This window comes from Nelumbo lutea, chromosome 4 (genome assembly GCF_056320005.1).
Source record: "Nelumbo lutea isolate HS-2025 chromosome 4, American lotus-T2T, whole genome shotgun sequence".
Taxonomy (NCBI): domain Eukaryota; kingdom Viridiplantae; phylum Streptophyta; class Magnoliopsida; order Proteales; family Nelumbonaceae; genus Nelumbo; species Nelumbo lutea.
In genome coordinates this window covers 20,386,767-20,404,001 of record NC_142687.1, presented here as the reverse complement: position 1 = coordinate 20,404,001, position 17,235 = coordinate 20,386,767, and the positions used below count along the sequence as shown (strand labels likewise).

The window sequence follows — 17,235 nt, the reverse complement described above, 5'->3', positions numbered from 1 at the left end:
CGGGTAGTTTGGCGTCTACCTCTCGCCGAGGTTGGATGCTAGACAGGTTTGGTCCCTCGACCATGACGCCCGAGGGGCTTCAATCTATACTTATGTCTTACAATCTGCCTGGGGGGTATACATATTTTATTCCATCGGGTAGTTTTCCTTGGGAACACGGTCCTGATGAGATCGTGATTTTTTGAGAGCAGCTCGCTGCGGGGTTGCGACTTCCTTTCCACCCCCTTCTCGTTGAAGTCATAAACCATTTCGGTGTCACCATTGGCCAACTTCATCCGAACTCTATTTGGAACCTGGTGGGAAGTCTCCCTTTTTTGCGAGTAGAATTTCCCTTTAGATTTAGAGATATTCTCCTCCATCTTGATGCTCAAGAGATAGGTGGGTTCTCTTCCTGGGGGAAGACGGGCGTATTACCTTTCTCCTCACCTGGGCTTTAAGCTTCTGCACGATCTTCCTAATAAGGTCCCGGCGTGGAAGCGGGACTACTTCGGTGTGCGAAGTGCACAAGGATGGCCCTTTCAGACCGGGTGGGGTGAGGCTGCTCCTGATTCAGGTGTTACTCTCGACAAAGAGACGGTGAAGGGCCTCCGGCAATGGGCACGACAAGGTTTAAAGTGCCATTACTACTTAATGGAGGCCAAGCTTATTGCGGCCGGCCTGAGTTCGGGTAGGTTTCTAGTACTGCGGTTTCTTGTTGCCTTGTTCCTTTATTTTTTCTGATGTCGAACTCGTTTCTGCAGGTGTGATGGATGCGGAGAGAACTCGTGGGGGGCGTCTGTTCCAAGGTATGAAGAGGAGGAAGCGGATCGCCAAGCGAACTCGTACCGAGCTGCCCCCGGAAGATGAGCCTCAAGTTCTAGACAACACGCCGGAGGATCTGCCCAGGGAGCCCGAGGTGACTCTGATTCATGAAGCTGCTGGGGCGCCTTATGCTGAGATCACCTATATGGGCGCTCCTGCATACTCAAGTGCTCCTACTCACTCTGGGTCCGCTTATACGCGGGTTGGGCCCTCGGGTTCGGGAGCTCAAGGGGAGTTCAGGAGCGTGTTGACGCCGAACAATGCTCTTCAGAAGAGTAGGGAGGCTACTTTCCCTGAGGAGATCGCGGCGTGGACAGATCTTCCTTTGAACCAGGTCGCCTGTCGTGCCGTAACACATGCTATGGTGGTAAGTCAGATTTCGTTTGCCTTTTTCATTTTCTGTCGCTTTTGCTGTCATTGCTCACTTGTTTCTTTTGGTAGGTGAATTCTTCAATTCATGCCTTAGCAGCCCAAGTGGAGAGGAGCTCGCGACAGGCGCGAGCTGCTGAGACTGCCGCTCATGCTGCTGAAGAGGCTTTCCGTGCCGTAGAGGCGAATACCCGAGCTGCTGAGGTGGCCGTTTATGCTGCCGAAGAGGCTGCTCGCATCACAATGGCCAGGCAGGCGATGTCTCAACGTGATGTCGAGGCCATGGGGGTCGTTGTCAAGCACATGGCAGACTTGAAGTTGGATTTGCAGCATCAAGTCGAGTATCTTCAAGAGAACATTAGGGAGAAAACGTAGATTTTTTCCCAAGGTATTGAAGATGCCAAGAAGAAGGCTGTTGAAGACTACATTGCCTCTCCGCGTTTTGATGATCTGATGGTGGATTCTTACAGAAGGGGGTTCAAACTAAGCCGGTGGATGATCCGGAACACGTACTCTGACCTCGATGTTAGTGCCATATCCACCTCGCGCATAACTCAGGAGATGGCCAATGCTGCTGATGGCAAGTCAGACTCTGAAGGAGAGGCAGGGCCTTCGGGTGTTGTTGAAGTGCCTTCTGATGGCGAAGAAGTAGCTCCGGGCATGTAAAGATAATCTTTTTTTTTTTTTTGAAGTGCCTTCTGATTGCCAATGTACTCCTGTTTCTTGCAACGGAATAGATAATCTTTTTTCCCAAGTGTTCCTTTGTCCTGAACCGATTCTTTGTCCAACTGATAATATGCCACTTTTCTTGTCCAGGTTATTATACTTCCGCGACCTGTTTTGTCGCGGAGGCTTTTGCAGTGAGCTGTTTTTTTTTTTTTGCCGAGCTGATAAAATGCCCTTTTCTTTGCTTGTTTACGCCGAGGTTCTTAGCTTGCATCGTGTTCCATAGGACCTGATTTCGTCCACCTTGCTTGGCGGTTTATATGTAGTATCGCCTTAGGTTCATGATGTTCCACGCTCGAGGTACTTGTTTGCCTTCCAAAGTTTCGAGTTCGTATGCCCTCCCGAGCGCTCTCTTTACTTTATAGGGTCCTTCCCAGTTTGGTCCAAGTTTGCCCACGCCGGGTTCGGACAACATAATCTTACGAAGGACTAGGTCGCCGACTCGGAAGCTTCATTGCTTTACTCTGGCATTGTAGTAGCGAGCTACTTGCTGCTGGTAAACTGCTGTCCGGATGTGCGCGAGGTCCCTTACCTCGTCCAGTAGGTCAAGGTTGGTGCGTAACTCATCTCCGTTTGTCCGATTGTCGTATGTTTCTAGTCGCAATGTTGGTACTTCGATTTCCGTCGGGATCACTACTTCAGTGCCGTAGGTGAGGTTGAAGGGGGTTTCTCCCGTGGCGGTTTTTTCTGTAGTTCGGTGAGCCCACAAGACACTTGGTAGCTCTTCGGCCCACAATCCCTTAGCTCGATCCAGACGTACTTTCAGTCCGCACAGGATGGCTCTGTTCATTACTTCCGTCTGACCATTTTCCTGCGGGTGCGCGACTGATGTGAAGTTTTGCCGAATCCCCATGTTCTGGCACCACTCTTGGAACTTGATATCCTCGAACTGCTTGCTGTTGTCGGAAATTAGTACTCGAAGTAACCCAAAACGACATACTATATTCTTCCAAAAGAAGTTTTGTATGTTTTGGGCCGTAACAGTTGCCAGAGGTTCAGCTTCTATCCACTTCGTAAAGTAGTCTACTGCAACAACTAGGAATTTTCTTCCGCCTGTTGCTGGTGGGAATGGCCCCAGGAGGTCGATGCCCCATTGTGCAAAGGGCCACGGGCTGGTGAGGTATTTGAGGTCGGAGGCAGGCTGATGGTGGAGATTGGCGTGCTTCTGACACTTGTCGCATTTTCTGACGAGCTCGACAGCTTTTGCCTTCATCGTTGGCCAATAGTATCCTTGTCGGAGTGCTTTTTGGGCCAGTGCTCTGCTCCCCAAGTGTCTGCCACACAGGCCTACATGAGTGTCGCAGAGTATGAACTCGGTTTCGGCAGGTCACAGGCAACGCAAGTAGGGGAGTGTGTAGGACCGTCGGTATAACCGTTCGTCTATTATGACGTATTTGGCTGCCTGGCGCTGCACCCTCTTGGCCGCATTGCGTTCTATAGGGAGGGTTCCGTCTATCAAGAAGCTCGCGAGTGAGTCGATCCAGCTCGACTCTACTTCCAGGACGGGAGCAACCTCCTCTGCCCCCCCCCCCCCCCCCGAGAATATTAGGCCGAGGTAAGTCCTCTATGTACACGGTTCTCATGTTGTTGTGACTTGTGCTGGCTAACCAGGACAGAGCGTTGGCCTCAGTGTTCTCTGACCTCGGGATTTTCCTGATGAAGTGTGACTGGAAGTCGAGCAGGGCCTCTTTTACTTTCGCCAAATATGCGATCATGGAGAGCTCGCGTGCTTCATACTCGCCCGTAACTTGGTTGACCACGAGCTGGGAATCGCTGCAAATGACCAGGTGCTTTGCCTTCACCTTTCGCGCTAGGTCCAGCCCAGCTATCAGTGCTTCGTACTCTGCCTCGTTGTTGGATGCCGCAAACTCAAAGCGTAGTGCGTACTCTAATTTTGTGCCGCCCAAGCTACATAAGACTATTCCAGCCCCGCTGCCTTGCTAGTTCGAGGAACCATCCACGTGAAGGATCCAGGGCTCCTCATCCCAGTTCGCGTTTTGCCTGACTAGGAGAGATGCCACACTTGCTGCTACTTCACGGGGTTCAGACTCTATTGGCTCGGGAGCTCCAGGTTCACCCGAACTGGGGACCTTGGGCTTGACCTGGAGGGCTTCGTGGCTGAAAGTGCACTCGGCGATAAAATCTGCCAAAGCTTGGGTCTTAATTGCAGTCCGGGGTTTGTACTGAAGATCGTACTCGCTGAGTTCGATGGCCCATTTTGTCAGCCTACCGGAGACCTCGGGCTTTAGCAAAATTTGTCTTACGGGTTTGTCAGTTAAGACAACGACGGTGTGAGCTTGGAAGTACGGGCGAAGTTTCCGAGCTGATATCACCAGTGCATAGGCAATTTTTTCAATCAGCGGGTACCTTGTTTCTGCTCCCTGCAGAATTTTACTAACATAATAGATGAGTCGCTGGACCTGATCTACTTGTTTTACTAATACTAAACTGACCACTTCGTCGCTCGCTGAGAGGTACAGTTCTAGGACCTCGCCCTCCTCGGGTCTGGCTAAGGTCGGTACGGTGGTGAGGTAAGTCTTTAGCTCGTCGAACGCGAGCTGGCAATCTCGGGTCCATTCGAACCCTTTGCCTTTGATTGCCTTGAAGAAAGGCAGGCAGCGGTCTGCCGACTTGGACATGAAGCGGCTCAGGGCGACTATGCGGCCGTTTAGCCTTTGAACTTCTTTTACTTTCCGATGTGGTCTCATATCAAGGATGGCCTTTATTTTGTCCGGGTTGGCCTCAATGTCTCCCCGGTTGACAATGTACCCTAGGAACTTACCCGAGGTAACACCGAATACACACTTGTTTGGGTTTAGTCTCATGTTATACTGACGCAGAATTTGGAAGACAGAATTCAAGTCTCTTATTAATTCTCGCAAAAACTGTGTTTTGACGACCATGTCGTCTACATAACATTCGATTTTCGTGCCAATTAAAGGCCAAAAAAGTTTATTTACAAGTCTTTGAAAGGTCGCGCCAGCATTCTTTAGTCCGAAGGGCATGGCCTTGTAACAGTACAGGCCGAACTCGGTAATGAAGCTGGTTTTTTCTTGGTCGGACTGGTCCATCTTAATCTGGTTGTAGCCTTAGTAGGCGTCCAAGAAGCTTAGCAGCTCGTGTCCTGAGGTCGCGTCCACGAGGCGGTCAATTCGGGGTAGGGGGAAGCAGTATTTTGGGCAAGCTCAGTTCAGATCGGTGTAGTCGACGCACATGCGCCTTGTCGTTGGCTTTTCTCACCAACACTGGGTTGGCTACCCAACTCGGGTAATGAACTTCCCTTATGAAGTCCGCTGCGAGGAGCTTTTCGACTTCGTCGTCGACCGCCCTCCAGCGCTCCGGGGATAAGTTGCGTTTCTTCTGTCTAATGGGTCTGACTACAGGGTCAGTGTTAAGCTTGTGAGTTATAAGGCCAGGGTCAATACCGGGCATATCTGTCGCGGACCATGCAAAAGTATCTAAATTTTGGAGCAAGAAGCTCACCAGTTCAGTTCGCAAAGGCTCCTTGACAGAGGCGCCGATCTGTAGAGTTCGCGTCGGATCTGTAGCTGATGTCAGGACTGCGACTGTTTCCTCAGTGGACGAAGCTCGTTCCTCGCCCTACTCCGTCGGTCGCTCTAGTTTGAGGTCATCAACTGCCTTGTTTTTTCCTTTTAGGGCGGCAACATAGCACTTGCGGGACTCGAGTTGGTCGCCCCGCGCTACCACCACACCGAAGTCAGTGGGGAACTTCATTGCCAGATAATAGGTGGAGACGACTGCACGCAGAATATGCGTAATTGGTCGCCCTATTATGGCGTTGTATGGGGAGGGGGTCACGACCACCAGGAAATCGTGGTTGAGTCTTACCGCGCACAGCCATGTGCCGACTTCCACAGGTACTGTTATTTTTCCCAAGGGCCTGACTTCCTCTCCGCTGAAGCCTACCAGAGGAGTGTGAGCGGGTTTCAAATCGCTTTTCTGCAACTGCAATTGGTCGAATGCCGATTTGAATAGTATGTCCGCCGAACTACCTGAGTCTACCAGTACGCACCGGACTTCGAAGTCGCTGATCCTTAGCTTTATGACGAGCGCGTCGTCGTGGGGGTATTGAACACCTCGTGTGTCATCTTCTGTAAAAAAGATCGGGTCTTCCTTCTTTGGCCTCTTGGGAGGGTTCTGCTCCTCTCGGGTTGCTTCGCGAACTGACGCCCTTGCTGCCGTCGAAGTGCATCCTACCACCACCGAACCGCCCATTATCACATGGATGGTTCCCCGGACTGGCCTTTCTTCTGGGGGAGGTCGCTGCAAGGCTTCGGCCGGTCTGTTGCTCGGCTCGGGGACATCCTTCCCGTGTTCCCCTTGCCGACCTACTTTATTACTATTGTCATAATGTACAAAATTTCTTAGGTACCCACGACGGATGAGTCCTTCTATCTCGGTGCTATGACCGTAATCTTTATGGAAATTACAATATAAATTTGTGTTCCGCTCGTTGGGGTTGCTCTTCAGGCAAGGTGGCCACTTTATGTAAGGGGCGTCCTTGATCGTCATCAGGATCTCGGTCTGCCTTGTGTTCAATGGCGTGTAATCCGTCCGAACTGCTAGGGGAGCTCGGGATGGCTGACTTGGCTTCGCATCTCGGTTGTGGCCTCTTCTATCGCCGAGGTTGGAGGGCTCGCTTTCTCTTTTTCTTTTTTCAACACCGCCTTCGTTTCTCTGGTTGATCTCTTCCTCTGTTCTCATAAACTTGTCCGCGAGCTTGAGGAAGTCGGCCACGGTTGCTGGCTGGCTGGCCACCATGTGCCATTTGAATTCTTTGTGTGTCACACCCCTTTTGGCCACGGCGAGCTGTACCGCGGGGTCTAACCGAGGGATCTGCAGACATTCCTCATTGAACAGTTTGATGTAGCTCCAGATGGGTTCTCCCTTTGGATTACCCCGAAGATACTATCCTCGGTTCTGGGACACCTTTTGCTGGTGACAAAGTGCAAAGTGAAGATCTGCACAAACTGGGGCCAGCTTTTTATTGACCCGGAAGCTAGGTTCCAATACCAGGTGCGGACCACCCCTCTGAAGGTGGTGGTGAAGGCCACGCACATGCACGACTCGCTTGCCCTAGCGAGGTGCATTTGCGACTGAAACGCGTCGACGTGGTCGTTGGGGTCAAAGGACCCATCATACTTGTCCAGAGAAGGGAGATTGAAATCTCTAGGCAAGGGGACTGCCAACAGTTCCGATGAAAGGGGGGAAGGAACTGAGAGAATGGGGACGGTTTTTACCTCGCCCGAGCTCATTTCTTCCTTTCCTCTGAGCTCGGGTAACACACGGGTAGTAGTTCGGCAACTTCGCCGGTGCCTTCTTTGAGTGGGCCTGGTGCTGGCGCTGCTTGCCTCCGTGTTGCCGAGCTTGATGGGCTCGGATTGCTGGCCTGCTGCCAAGGTGCTGAAGCGGTTCTCCGTGAGTGGGAACTCGGGCCTGGAGCGCCGAGGTGACTTTGTTGGCGAGATTCTTGACCCACCCGCAGGCTGCGAGGCAGGAGTGATCTTTCTTTGTTTTTGGCCCGGGGATGAGGCCTGACTATTAGGGGGGTTCTGCGGTCGGAAAGCCTCTCCTTGGTGAGGTCATCCACCTTGAGGGGAGGCCTTGACCGGCTTTGAAACAGGGTGTCGGGGAGGAAGTGGCTGGTTCAAGGGTAACTGAGGGAATTGTTGTTGATAATGGTGTTGGGAGAGGTGGTGCAACACCTGGTGTTGTTGGAGTTAGTGCTGCTGGAATTGCTGCATTTGGGCCTGCATTGCCTCCATGCACTACATCAGATCATCTATCTGGTTTTGGCGGGCTGCCAGTGGGACAGTAGTCAGCTCTGCGAAGTTCGTTTCGACGGGGAGTGGGAGAGGGATGTTCAGCGAGGGAGTGTTCAGAGGTGCCACCGCATGTGGCACATTCAAACTTGGGATCCCATCCACTGAAAGGGGGATGGTGAACTGCCCAATGCACACCGCCGGAGCATTAAGTTGCTCTTCGGTAGTGGCTGTTTCGGTTCCACGTCCGGCAATGCTAGAGGAGGCCATTTCGGTGTTGGAGTGGGTGTTGGGAGTTTTTGAAAGAAGGGTAGGAGATGGCGCAATTGATGGAGTGCAATTCGGCCGATCTTAGCTATCAACGAACCTGCCTCTGAGTTGGAGCGTCGGGGGACCTGAAACGGGGAAGATGAGAACTCCGGGGGGGGGGGGAACCCAGTGTGATAACTCCGAAGCTCAAGTCAGTAATCTCTCAAAGGCAAATTGTAGACCAGATAGCGCAAAGTTCACATACCTTGTTTGTTGGGGGCAGGGGGTTTTATAATCACTTCGCACACTCACTCCGAGGCCCTTGTCAGGTCGGGTATGATTACCCTTGTGTCTGTCAATTCGGTCGTCGTCCTTTCTGCTGGGACAGAACCGTCACTGCCTAACCGTCTCTCTAACTGGAGATGGCAGTGTCGGGTGTCGGGTGGCGGTGGCAAGTGGTCGTTTAGAGTGCGGCCGTCAAGTGTCAGATCCCAAGTCAGTCCGATGCGGCGCCCTCGGGTACGGACTTCCTCAGTGTCAGGCATGGTACGATTTGTTTGGTTTTGGTGCTCGGAAGGTGACGCGGAGTGGTGAGCGAGGCGAAGTCTTGAGTTCGGAGGTATGTATAGGGCGGGCAGTTCGGTGAGGTGTACCCCGAACTGTTACATGGTTGGCCAGTTCGGCGAGATGTACCCCGAACTGTTTACAATGTTGGCTAGTTCGGCGAGGTGTACCCCGAACTGTTACAAGGTTGGCCAGTTTGGCGAGGTGAATCCCGAACTGTTGCAAGGTTGGCCAGCTCGGTGAAGTGTATCCCGAACTGTTACAAGGTTGGCCAATTCGGTGAAGTGTATCCCGAACTGTTACAAGGTAGGCCAAGGGTGAGTTCGGGCCCCCAATAGGGAGTTCGGTCCGCTGGTGTCTCTCCTTGGTGTTCGCGCCTTAGGCTTGCTTTTGTGTTGAGCAGTTGTTTTTGCCACGTGTCGCATAACTGTGAGGTCGGGCCAAATCTTCCTTCATCAGTATATAAAAAATTGGTAGTTACATGACTTTTGGTCCTCCAAAGATGTCAAAAATTAATAGTTACATGACTCCCAACCTTCCATGGTGTTTGGCATAGGCAAGGTTTTTAAATGCAAAAATTATCAGCATTTGAATTGAATTTTATTTGAAATTCTAGATCAATGTATAATGTTTTAATTACGTTTCTATATTCACACTATTAAAACATTTTTATTGTCTCACATTTAAGAAATATTCTGAATCATATAAAACAAATAGCTCGGGTGGACAGTTGCATAAGTAGTGGAATTGGGTTCAACATTTTTACCTACCATGACAAAAACTTCTGTATATTTGCAGCCTGTGATATTTTATGATCATTTCTACGATTTTGGCCTCCGTGACAACTTGATAGAATTAATTGAGGCTCGGAGGCAGGCTGGGATCCATTGTCGGAGCTCTGTCAAGATATACCATGCAAACAACGATGGATATGTAGCTCAGATTGGCGATACACTTGTGATGAAACTTGGCCATTTTGATTGGAACCCTTCAAAAGAGAATCATTTGGAAGGGAGCTGGCAGAAGTTTGTCGATAAAGGGGTCGGATTATCAATTGTGGTTGAGAAAATATGTTTTAGGGTAAATTTCTTAAACTATCCTTATGGTTTAGTTAATTGACTAAGTGTATTCTTACTGTTTGAAATTTGATTAGGGCTACCCCTATTGTTTTTGATAATTGATTAATATTTCTCTTACTTTAGCATTTATTAACAGAAAGGCAAAAAAGACTATTTTACCCTTTATTCTTTAAAATTTCAAAGTAAAACTGAGAAAAGGGGATAGCGATGTTGCTTCATCAAAACCCTAACCTTTCAAACCCAAAAGCTCCACTCTGTGGTGAATCGAAAAGAAGAATAAAGGGTGGTGTGGAACATCAACCCATTGCAGAAGTCTTTGCAAATCATTTGTCACCAAATCGTTCTTCATAGGTGCGTCCTTTTTGGTGAAGATGGTAGGGAAAGGGAGAGAACTCCAAAGGGGGAAAGTGAGAAAAACCAATCCTGCAAACACATCTCCATCTGTTGCCTTTGCGTTTGTGAAACGGATTTGCTTTGGAACCATTTCAAGTTCTGGACCAAAACGATTAGAAGAGCTACGTGAGGCTTGAAATTGGATTCCATCTTCGTGCACATCGTTTGGCGGGAAAAGCCTCACACCACTCTTGGTACCTCCCATCTCTCTCCAAAACAACAATGGAATCCAATTCGAACTCCAATGGGTCTCACATCTCTACAACTCTGCCTAGAGGAGATCCAAAACCTTCACAAGCTCCTCATCTTCCTCCTCTCAAAAAATCTACTATTAATTGGCATGGGGTTTCTAACAAGCTTTATAAAGCTCAAAAAATGTTAAAGATCCATATTCAATCGCGAGTAATAAGATGTCGGTGCCAGATGGGACAATGAGATATTCCGTCGAAGCCAGTGTCAGTGCTAGTGACAGTGTTGGAAGTTATAATAAGGGTAAATTGGGTATTTTTGGAAGTTAAAACATTTACATGATACACATTTGAATGGTTTATGACGGAACATTAATGATAAGGGAAGTATTAGTCAATTGTTAGAAACAATAGGGGTAGCGTTAGTCAATTTTCAAACAGTAAGGGTATACTTAATCAATTAGCTAAACCAATGCTCCAGGAAACGTTTTCAGCACTGGTACCATTATCCAGTGCCACATCACCGCCACCTCACATCCCTCTTGGAAGAAACGAGATGCAGCTTCAGGAAACACCAAATTTGGCGTTGCTCCAAACCACGCCTTCCTGATTTTCAAGGCATGGCTTGAAACACTGTTTTTATATGAAAAAAAATGGTTCCAAACAAAAGCTCGTTTCCTGGAACACCATTTTTTCTGATATAACATTGATGTGGTGCCGTTTTCTAGAGCAATGACAACGATTATAATTTAAACAGACGCTAAGAAAATAAAGTCGATTACAATTCAAAGAAGAGATAGAGGGTCGGGGAGTTGCTTTTGAAAATTGGGCCAGGGCATCTCTGGGAGGGCTATTACCCTTCAAAAGTGATCAAATGTCACAACTCTCGAGATTTATTGTATTAGCGTATGACTTGTGAGATCATTGCGTACCTCATGAATCATGAACTGAAAAGGCTCAAAGGTAGGTTACATCCAGAGGCACCTTGATGCACTGCTTTTTTTTTTTTTTTTTTTTTTTAAAGGATTGGACGGACCAATAACATATATTGAATTGGACTAGTGCAGACTTAATGGTCCAAGGTATTTATTGGATTGGATTGGACCGGGCCCATAATGGATTTATGTTGGGTTAGGTTGGATTGAACCAATATCCAGTCCATTGGCATAATATAAGACTATGTCAAAGGACCAGATTTGGGTTTTCTTTGGGTTGGACTCAATCTAAATTAAAATCAAGTTGAACAGTTTGGAGGGTTTTCTTTGGGTTGGACCCAATCTAAATTAAAATCAAGTTGAACAGTTTAAACAGTCCAGACATTGAATTGGACCACTTCAGAATAGTCCAAAGTATTCATTGGATTGGATTGGACCTGGTCCATTTGTAATGGATCCATTCCAAACCGGATTGGATTGGACCAATACCCGGTCAATTGACAACCCTTTTTGGACATAAAAGAGAATTAAAAAACAAAATAAAACAAACAAACGACCTGATGAGATTGCAACTTCAGCTTCAAATTTGAGGTCATCCTCAAAAAAGCTAGAGTTGTCATTTCAAGTATTAAGATTAGGAAAGAATGAGAAATTAAAAAAAAAAAAAAAAGAAACTATAGATTGAGTTTAAATGGAGATAAAGGAAGATACTACAATAGTCTCGTTCGTTTGTCGGTAATTAATGGGCTAATTCCCCTTGGCTTTGGGGGTTGGAGTCCTTATATAGTGGTGTCCTCGCAGTTAGGTGGGTGAAAAGCCTTCAAACGGTAAGACTCGTCATATCCCGTCAGAACCGGGGTACGGTGGTGAACTCCTCGAGGTTGTCAGGCTGGCGCTTGTGTCAGGCGGCCAGGTCGGTGCCTAGGCTAGATTGTTAGGTCGGCGCCTGTGTTAGTCGGCGGGTCGATATCTAGGCCAGGTTGTTAGGCAAGAGATTTTCCTGTGATACGCCAAACTACTCTTCTGTACCGAGCTACCCTACAAGTGGCGAGCTGCCCGGGGGAGCTACGCCGAGCTCCTTGGGCTATGCTGAGCTCCTTGTGGCAAGCTTTGCCGAGCTGCCTGGCTACTTGGTGGCGAGCTCCTTGGAGAGCTGCCTAGCTCCTTGGTGAGCTCTTTGATGAGCTACCGAGCTCCTTGGCGAGCTCCTTGGTGAGCTACCGAGCTCGCGGGGTATGCTGTTATGGTTCACCGGTGGGCGTCTTATGGGTTGCCAGGTCGGCCAGGTCGTGCAGGCCGCGTGCAAGTCACGCCAGGCCACGCCAGGCCAGCCAAACCGGTGCCCAGGTGGGACACCAACTTGGTAAGTTGTTGCCTGGGTGTTTGCCTAGTTGTCATGAGGTGCCACGTGCCGCAATTTCATTGGAGGGCCAAATCTGCCCTCATCAATTGCCCCCCACTCTCGAATTGAGAGTAACTCAACGAATGGAGTAGATTTCTTTTGGCCCGTAAGTTGACGAGCTAGTAAGTGTTGATCCAATTCCTTAGGCTTCAGGAGCTGCCTGTATGTGGCGAGCTGCCAGTAAGGTGAGGGGGTCTTCGCCAGTTCAGTAGTGTAGCCCTTAGGCTCTTGGGCAACTTATAGTTCACTTTTGTTGATTTTGCTCCTACTGAGGAAGCAACTGGATAGTTAGCAATAGTGTGGCCCATAGGCTTTGGGAGTGACTCGTAGTCTACTCTTCTTTGACTTTTGCCCGTGCCAAAGAGGCGACCGAGTCTTTAAGCAGTAATGTGGCCCGTAGGCTTTGGGAGTGACTCGTAGCCTACTCTTTTTTTACTTTGCCCGTGCCGGAGAGGTGACCAGGTCTTAAGCAATAATGTGGCCCGTAGGCTTTGGGAGTGACTCGTAGTCTACTCCTCTTTGACTTTTGCCCATGCCGGGGAGGCGATCGGGTCTTTAAGCAGTAATGTGGCCCGTAGGCTTTGGGAGTGACTCATAGCCTACTCTTTTTTGACTTTGCCATGTCGGAGAGGCAACTGGGTCTTAAGCAGTAATGTCGTCCGCAGGCTTTAGGAGTGACTCGTAGTCTACTCTTTTTTTACTTTGTCCGTGCCGGAGAGGCGACCGGGTCTTAAGCAGTAATGTGGCCCGTAGGCTTTGCCTGTGAGGTGCCAAGCTATGATTGTGTTGCATCAGCTTCGTAATGACAGTCACCCACTCCTACAAGAAGCTACTAGGAGCTCGACCTTCGGGGGCAGCACTACTAACTTTAGATCGCCACCTCATACGGGAGCGTTGGAAGGCTCGACCGGTAAGGGCGCCTATGTAGTCTGTTAGCCACCAACTCCCGTGGAAGCCACGAATAGCTCATCTTTGTAGGGGGAACCTTGCGGAGAGGACTAATGAGACATTATCTGAATTGAAAATAAGATTGGTAGAGATACTTAGTCTGTTAGCTCCCTGCATAGTCTTTGAGTTCATAAAAAATGTAAACTATAAATCGATAGCTTCAATTTCTAAAAAGTGAGGACTTAGCTTTGGTAAGTTGAGAACTTAGCTTTTTGTAGCGTGTTCCACAGATAGCGCCAATTGATATAACCATTTCTGGTCACATACCAATTTTTTGTGATGTATAATTTTTTTTGGCTAAGTACCTCGTTATTTGACCCAGTGGTGACGTGCTTTGGTGATGAGCTAATTGGTGGCGAACTCCCTGGTGGAGAGCTACTTGGTGACGAACCGCTTGGTGGCGAACTACCTGGTGGCAAGCTCCCTGGTAGCGAACTACCTAGTGGCGAACTCCCTGGTGGCGAGCTCCCTGGTGGCGAACTCCCTGATGGACTCGTCATTTGACCTGCTCCTAGGTGGCCTGCAACTCAAATGATGGTGAAGCTCCCTAGTGCAGCGCAACCCGACTACCCTCTGCGTGAGGTGATTTCCTCTCCTTTGTAGGTGGTGGGAGTTGAGGGACCTGCGAGAACTAAATCAGAGGACCCGGGGGTATTTTCCCGGTGGGACTCTCCGATGCCTAAATTAGCATTCTGATTACAGAGAGCTTAGAGAGAAATGAGAGAGCTAGAGAGCAGGGGTTACCATCATTTTTTCCCTCCCCCTTGGCTTTGGGGATCAGAGTCCTTATATAGTGGTGTCCTCATAGGTTAGGTGAGTGAAAAGCCTTCAAACGGTAAGACTCGTCATATCCCGTCAGAACCGGGGTACAGTGGTGAACTACTCGAGATTGTCAGGCTAGCGCTTGTGTTAGGCGGCCAGGTTGGTGCCTGGGCCAGATTGTCAGGTCGACGCCTGTGTCAGTCAACCGGTCAGTGTCTGGGTTGGGTTGTCAGGTCGGCGCCTATGTTAGTCGGTGGGTCGGTGTCTGGGCCAGGTTGTTAGGTCGGCGCCTATGTTAGTCGGCGGGTTGGTGTCTAGGCCAGGTTGTCAGGCAAGAAATCTTCCTGTGATACGCCAAACTAGTCTTCTGTACCGTGCTACCCTACAAGTGGCGAGCTGCCCGGGGGAGTTATGTCGAGCTCCTTGGGCTATGCCGAGCTGCCTGGCTCCTTGGTGGCGAGCTCCTTGGAGAGCTACCGAGCTCCTTGGCGAGCTCCTTGGTGAGCTACTGAGCTCGCGGGGTATGCCGTTATGGTTCACCGATGGGCGTCTTATGGGTTGCCAGGTCGGCCAAGTCGGATCATGTGCCAAGCTGATCCGGCCAGGTCATGCAGGTCGTGCAGGCCACGCCAGGCCGCGTACAGGCCACCCGTAGGCCGCGTGCAGGCTGCGCCAGGCCAGCCAGACCGGTGCCCAGGTGGGACACCAAATTGGTAAGTTGTTGCTTGGGTATTTACCTAATTGTCATGAAATGCCACATGTCGCAATTTCACTGGAGGGCCAAATCTGCCCTCATCAGTTATCGTTGCATTATTGCCATCTGCAGCATCTTCTACAACAAGTAGGTCTCTGTTTCTCCTCCTCTCTCTAGTAGCCATCTTCTCACCATATCTCACAAATATGTGAGCGAGATCAACCAATCCTATCTCCCTCAATCTCTTCCACACCTCTTCAAAGAAAACTATACCTTCCTCGTTTGAGAAACAATACAAAAACTTATTATGGTCAAACCTGGGCACATCAACTGCACCACCCATCATCCTCTCCACATATTTGGTCGCTTCCAAGGTCTTTCCCGCTTTGACCAACCCTCCCACAAAAATGGTCTCAAAATTCACAACGAGGTCTGGTCCCTTTCTCCCTCTCTTCCCCAAGTGTCCTTGCAATAGCATTATGTAAGTGTACATGATAGGCTCACACCCTCTCTTTATCATCTCTCTGAAAACTTGAGTTGCTTCTCTCGCCATTTTTAACCAACCTCAACAATCCTTTAATCAGCCCATGATAGACGCTTATATCTGGATTCTCAATCTCTTCCACAATCTTATAAGCTTCCCTAACCCTTCTTTTTGTTAACAGTCCGTAGACCAGAGCTGTAAATGTCGGATTATCGGCACGAATTCCTCTCTGCCGCATTTCTTCAAACACCAGGTAAGCCCGGGTGAGCTTGCTTCTTTTGCACATCCAAGTAATCACAAGCCTGTAAGTGGATAGACCCAAATCATCAATCCTCCCACTTCTCATCGACAGAAAAAGCTTCATTGCTTCGTCAAATTGGTTATTTTTTAGAAGAGTCTCCATCATCTTCTCAATTGCAACAATATCTGCTTCGAGCCCCTCCTCCAACATCTGATTCCAGATTTTTGATGCCTCAACCAAATTGCCAACCTTGCAAAACCCATTAATGAGGTGCTTATAAGTTTCTCTAGACGGCTTGATCCAGGGCTTCAACTTCAAAACAATAAACTTAGCTTCCACGACAAGCTTTGAACCACAGAGTCTCGATCACCTTGTTGAGAGTCTCCAAACTGTAATGGAACTCATGGGCGTTCATTAAATGAAATAATTCCACGCATTTCTTCAGTTCCCTGGCTGATGCTAACACTTTCAAAGCAACTATGAAAGTTTTATTGGTCACAAGTCGTCGGTCGGCGATTTCTTGTAAGACTTCCCAAAGAAGATCTATGTTTCTGGACTTTCACATCACATCGAGCATTTTATTGAATGTAACCGAAGTGTGCGAGAAATGCGGTTGGGCCTGTGTGAACTGGAAGAACTTGTAGACGGGTTCCCACGAGTAAGGGAACTTATTGCAAACCTGAAGGAAAAATTCGTGAGAGAGATCAAAGTCGCAGTTTCTTAGGTGAGAATGAAGCTTTGGTTCGTCTGAATTTTGTTGTTGATAAAGAACCGTGCAGACTCGGAGGAGTTTATAAGGGTTGACAGGTGAGCTGGGTTTAGAGAGTTGAGAAAGGTCTGAATCGGTTACCAAGGTTCGACAATGGAGGTGATATTGGAAAATGCAAATAGTTCTGTTGATCGATAGTCTTCTAGCCATTTTGAATCAGGTTTCAGGAACGAGTGTAAATGTAGCAACTGATAACCTGTTGGTGTTGCACAGAAATTTGAGAAAGGTTGGGGTAATAATTCAAAAAAATGGTATAAAAAACTGGAAATGCAGGGTATCGAATCCTGTACCTCTCAAAGCGAGCGCTCTATCATTTGATCTGTATCCCCAACGCGCCAATTATTTGATGGACGTTATACTAAAATATAAATATTTCTATCCCTTGGCTTACACGCGAACGATTGTAGTATTGACTCGGCCGAATTTTGCTGATGATAGAACAGAATCGTGCAAACTTGGAAGAATTGATAAGGATTGACAGCTTGGTTTAGCTAGTTGAGAAAGGTATGAATTGGTTAATGGGAAAATTGAAAAAATAAGTGAAATGAAAATTGGAGATGCAGGGATCGAACCCTGTGCCTCTCGCATGCAAACCGAGCGCTCTACCAATTGAGCTGCATTCCACACCATCTTAAAACAGAAGCAAATCTAGCATAAAATATTTTAGTAAACAAATGGGGATCTCTTGCAAATGAAACTCGTTTCAACACCCTTCTAATATGATCCAACACCACACATCTCACCATACAGCTAGGACCCACCACGTATGAGATGTGTAGTGCCAGATCATATTAGGAGAGTGTTGGAACATATTTTGTTGGTAGGTGATCCCTGATCCAGATAAACAA

General features: G+C 48.5%; 2 protein-coding genes across 2 annotated transcripts in view; one reads left to right on the top strand and one right to left on the bottom strand.

Annotated features, from left to right (window-relative positions):
- The window catches only part of LOC148854458 (uncharacterized), a 59,180-nt gene extending 49,482 nt beyond the window's left edge, over positions 1–9,698 (top strand). The window contains 2 exon segments of the mRNA XM_088982714.1: positions 9,291–9,527; positions 9,529–9,698. Coding sequence (XP_088838840.1) covers positions 9,291–9,527; positions 9,529–9,576 — 285 coding nt within the window. The 3' untranslated portion in view covers positions 9,577–9,698.
- Positions 9,699–11,795: 2,097 nt separating this feature from the next.
- Positions 11,796–16,670, bottom strand: LOC148854457 (Pentatricopeptide repeat (PPR) superfamily protein). The gene is given in 3 exon segments (XM_088983176.1): positions 11,796–15,455; positions 15,457–15,976; positions 15,978–16,670. Coding segments are annotated over 3 exon segments (1,599 nt in total). The 5' UTR covers positions 16,538–16,670; the 3' UTR covers positions 11,796–14,936.
- Positions 16,671–17,235: the final 565 nt, after the last annotated feature.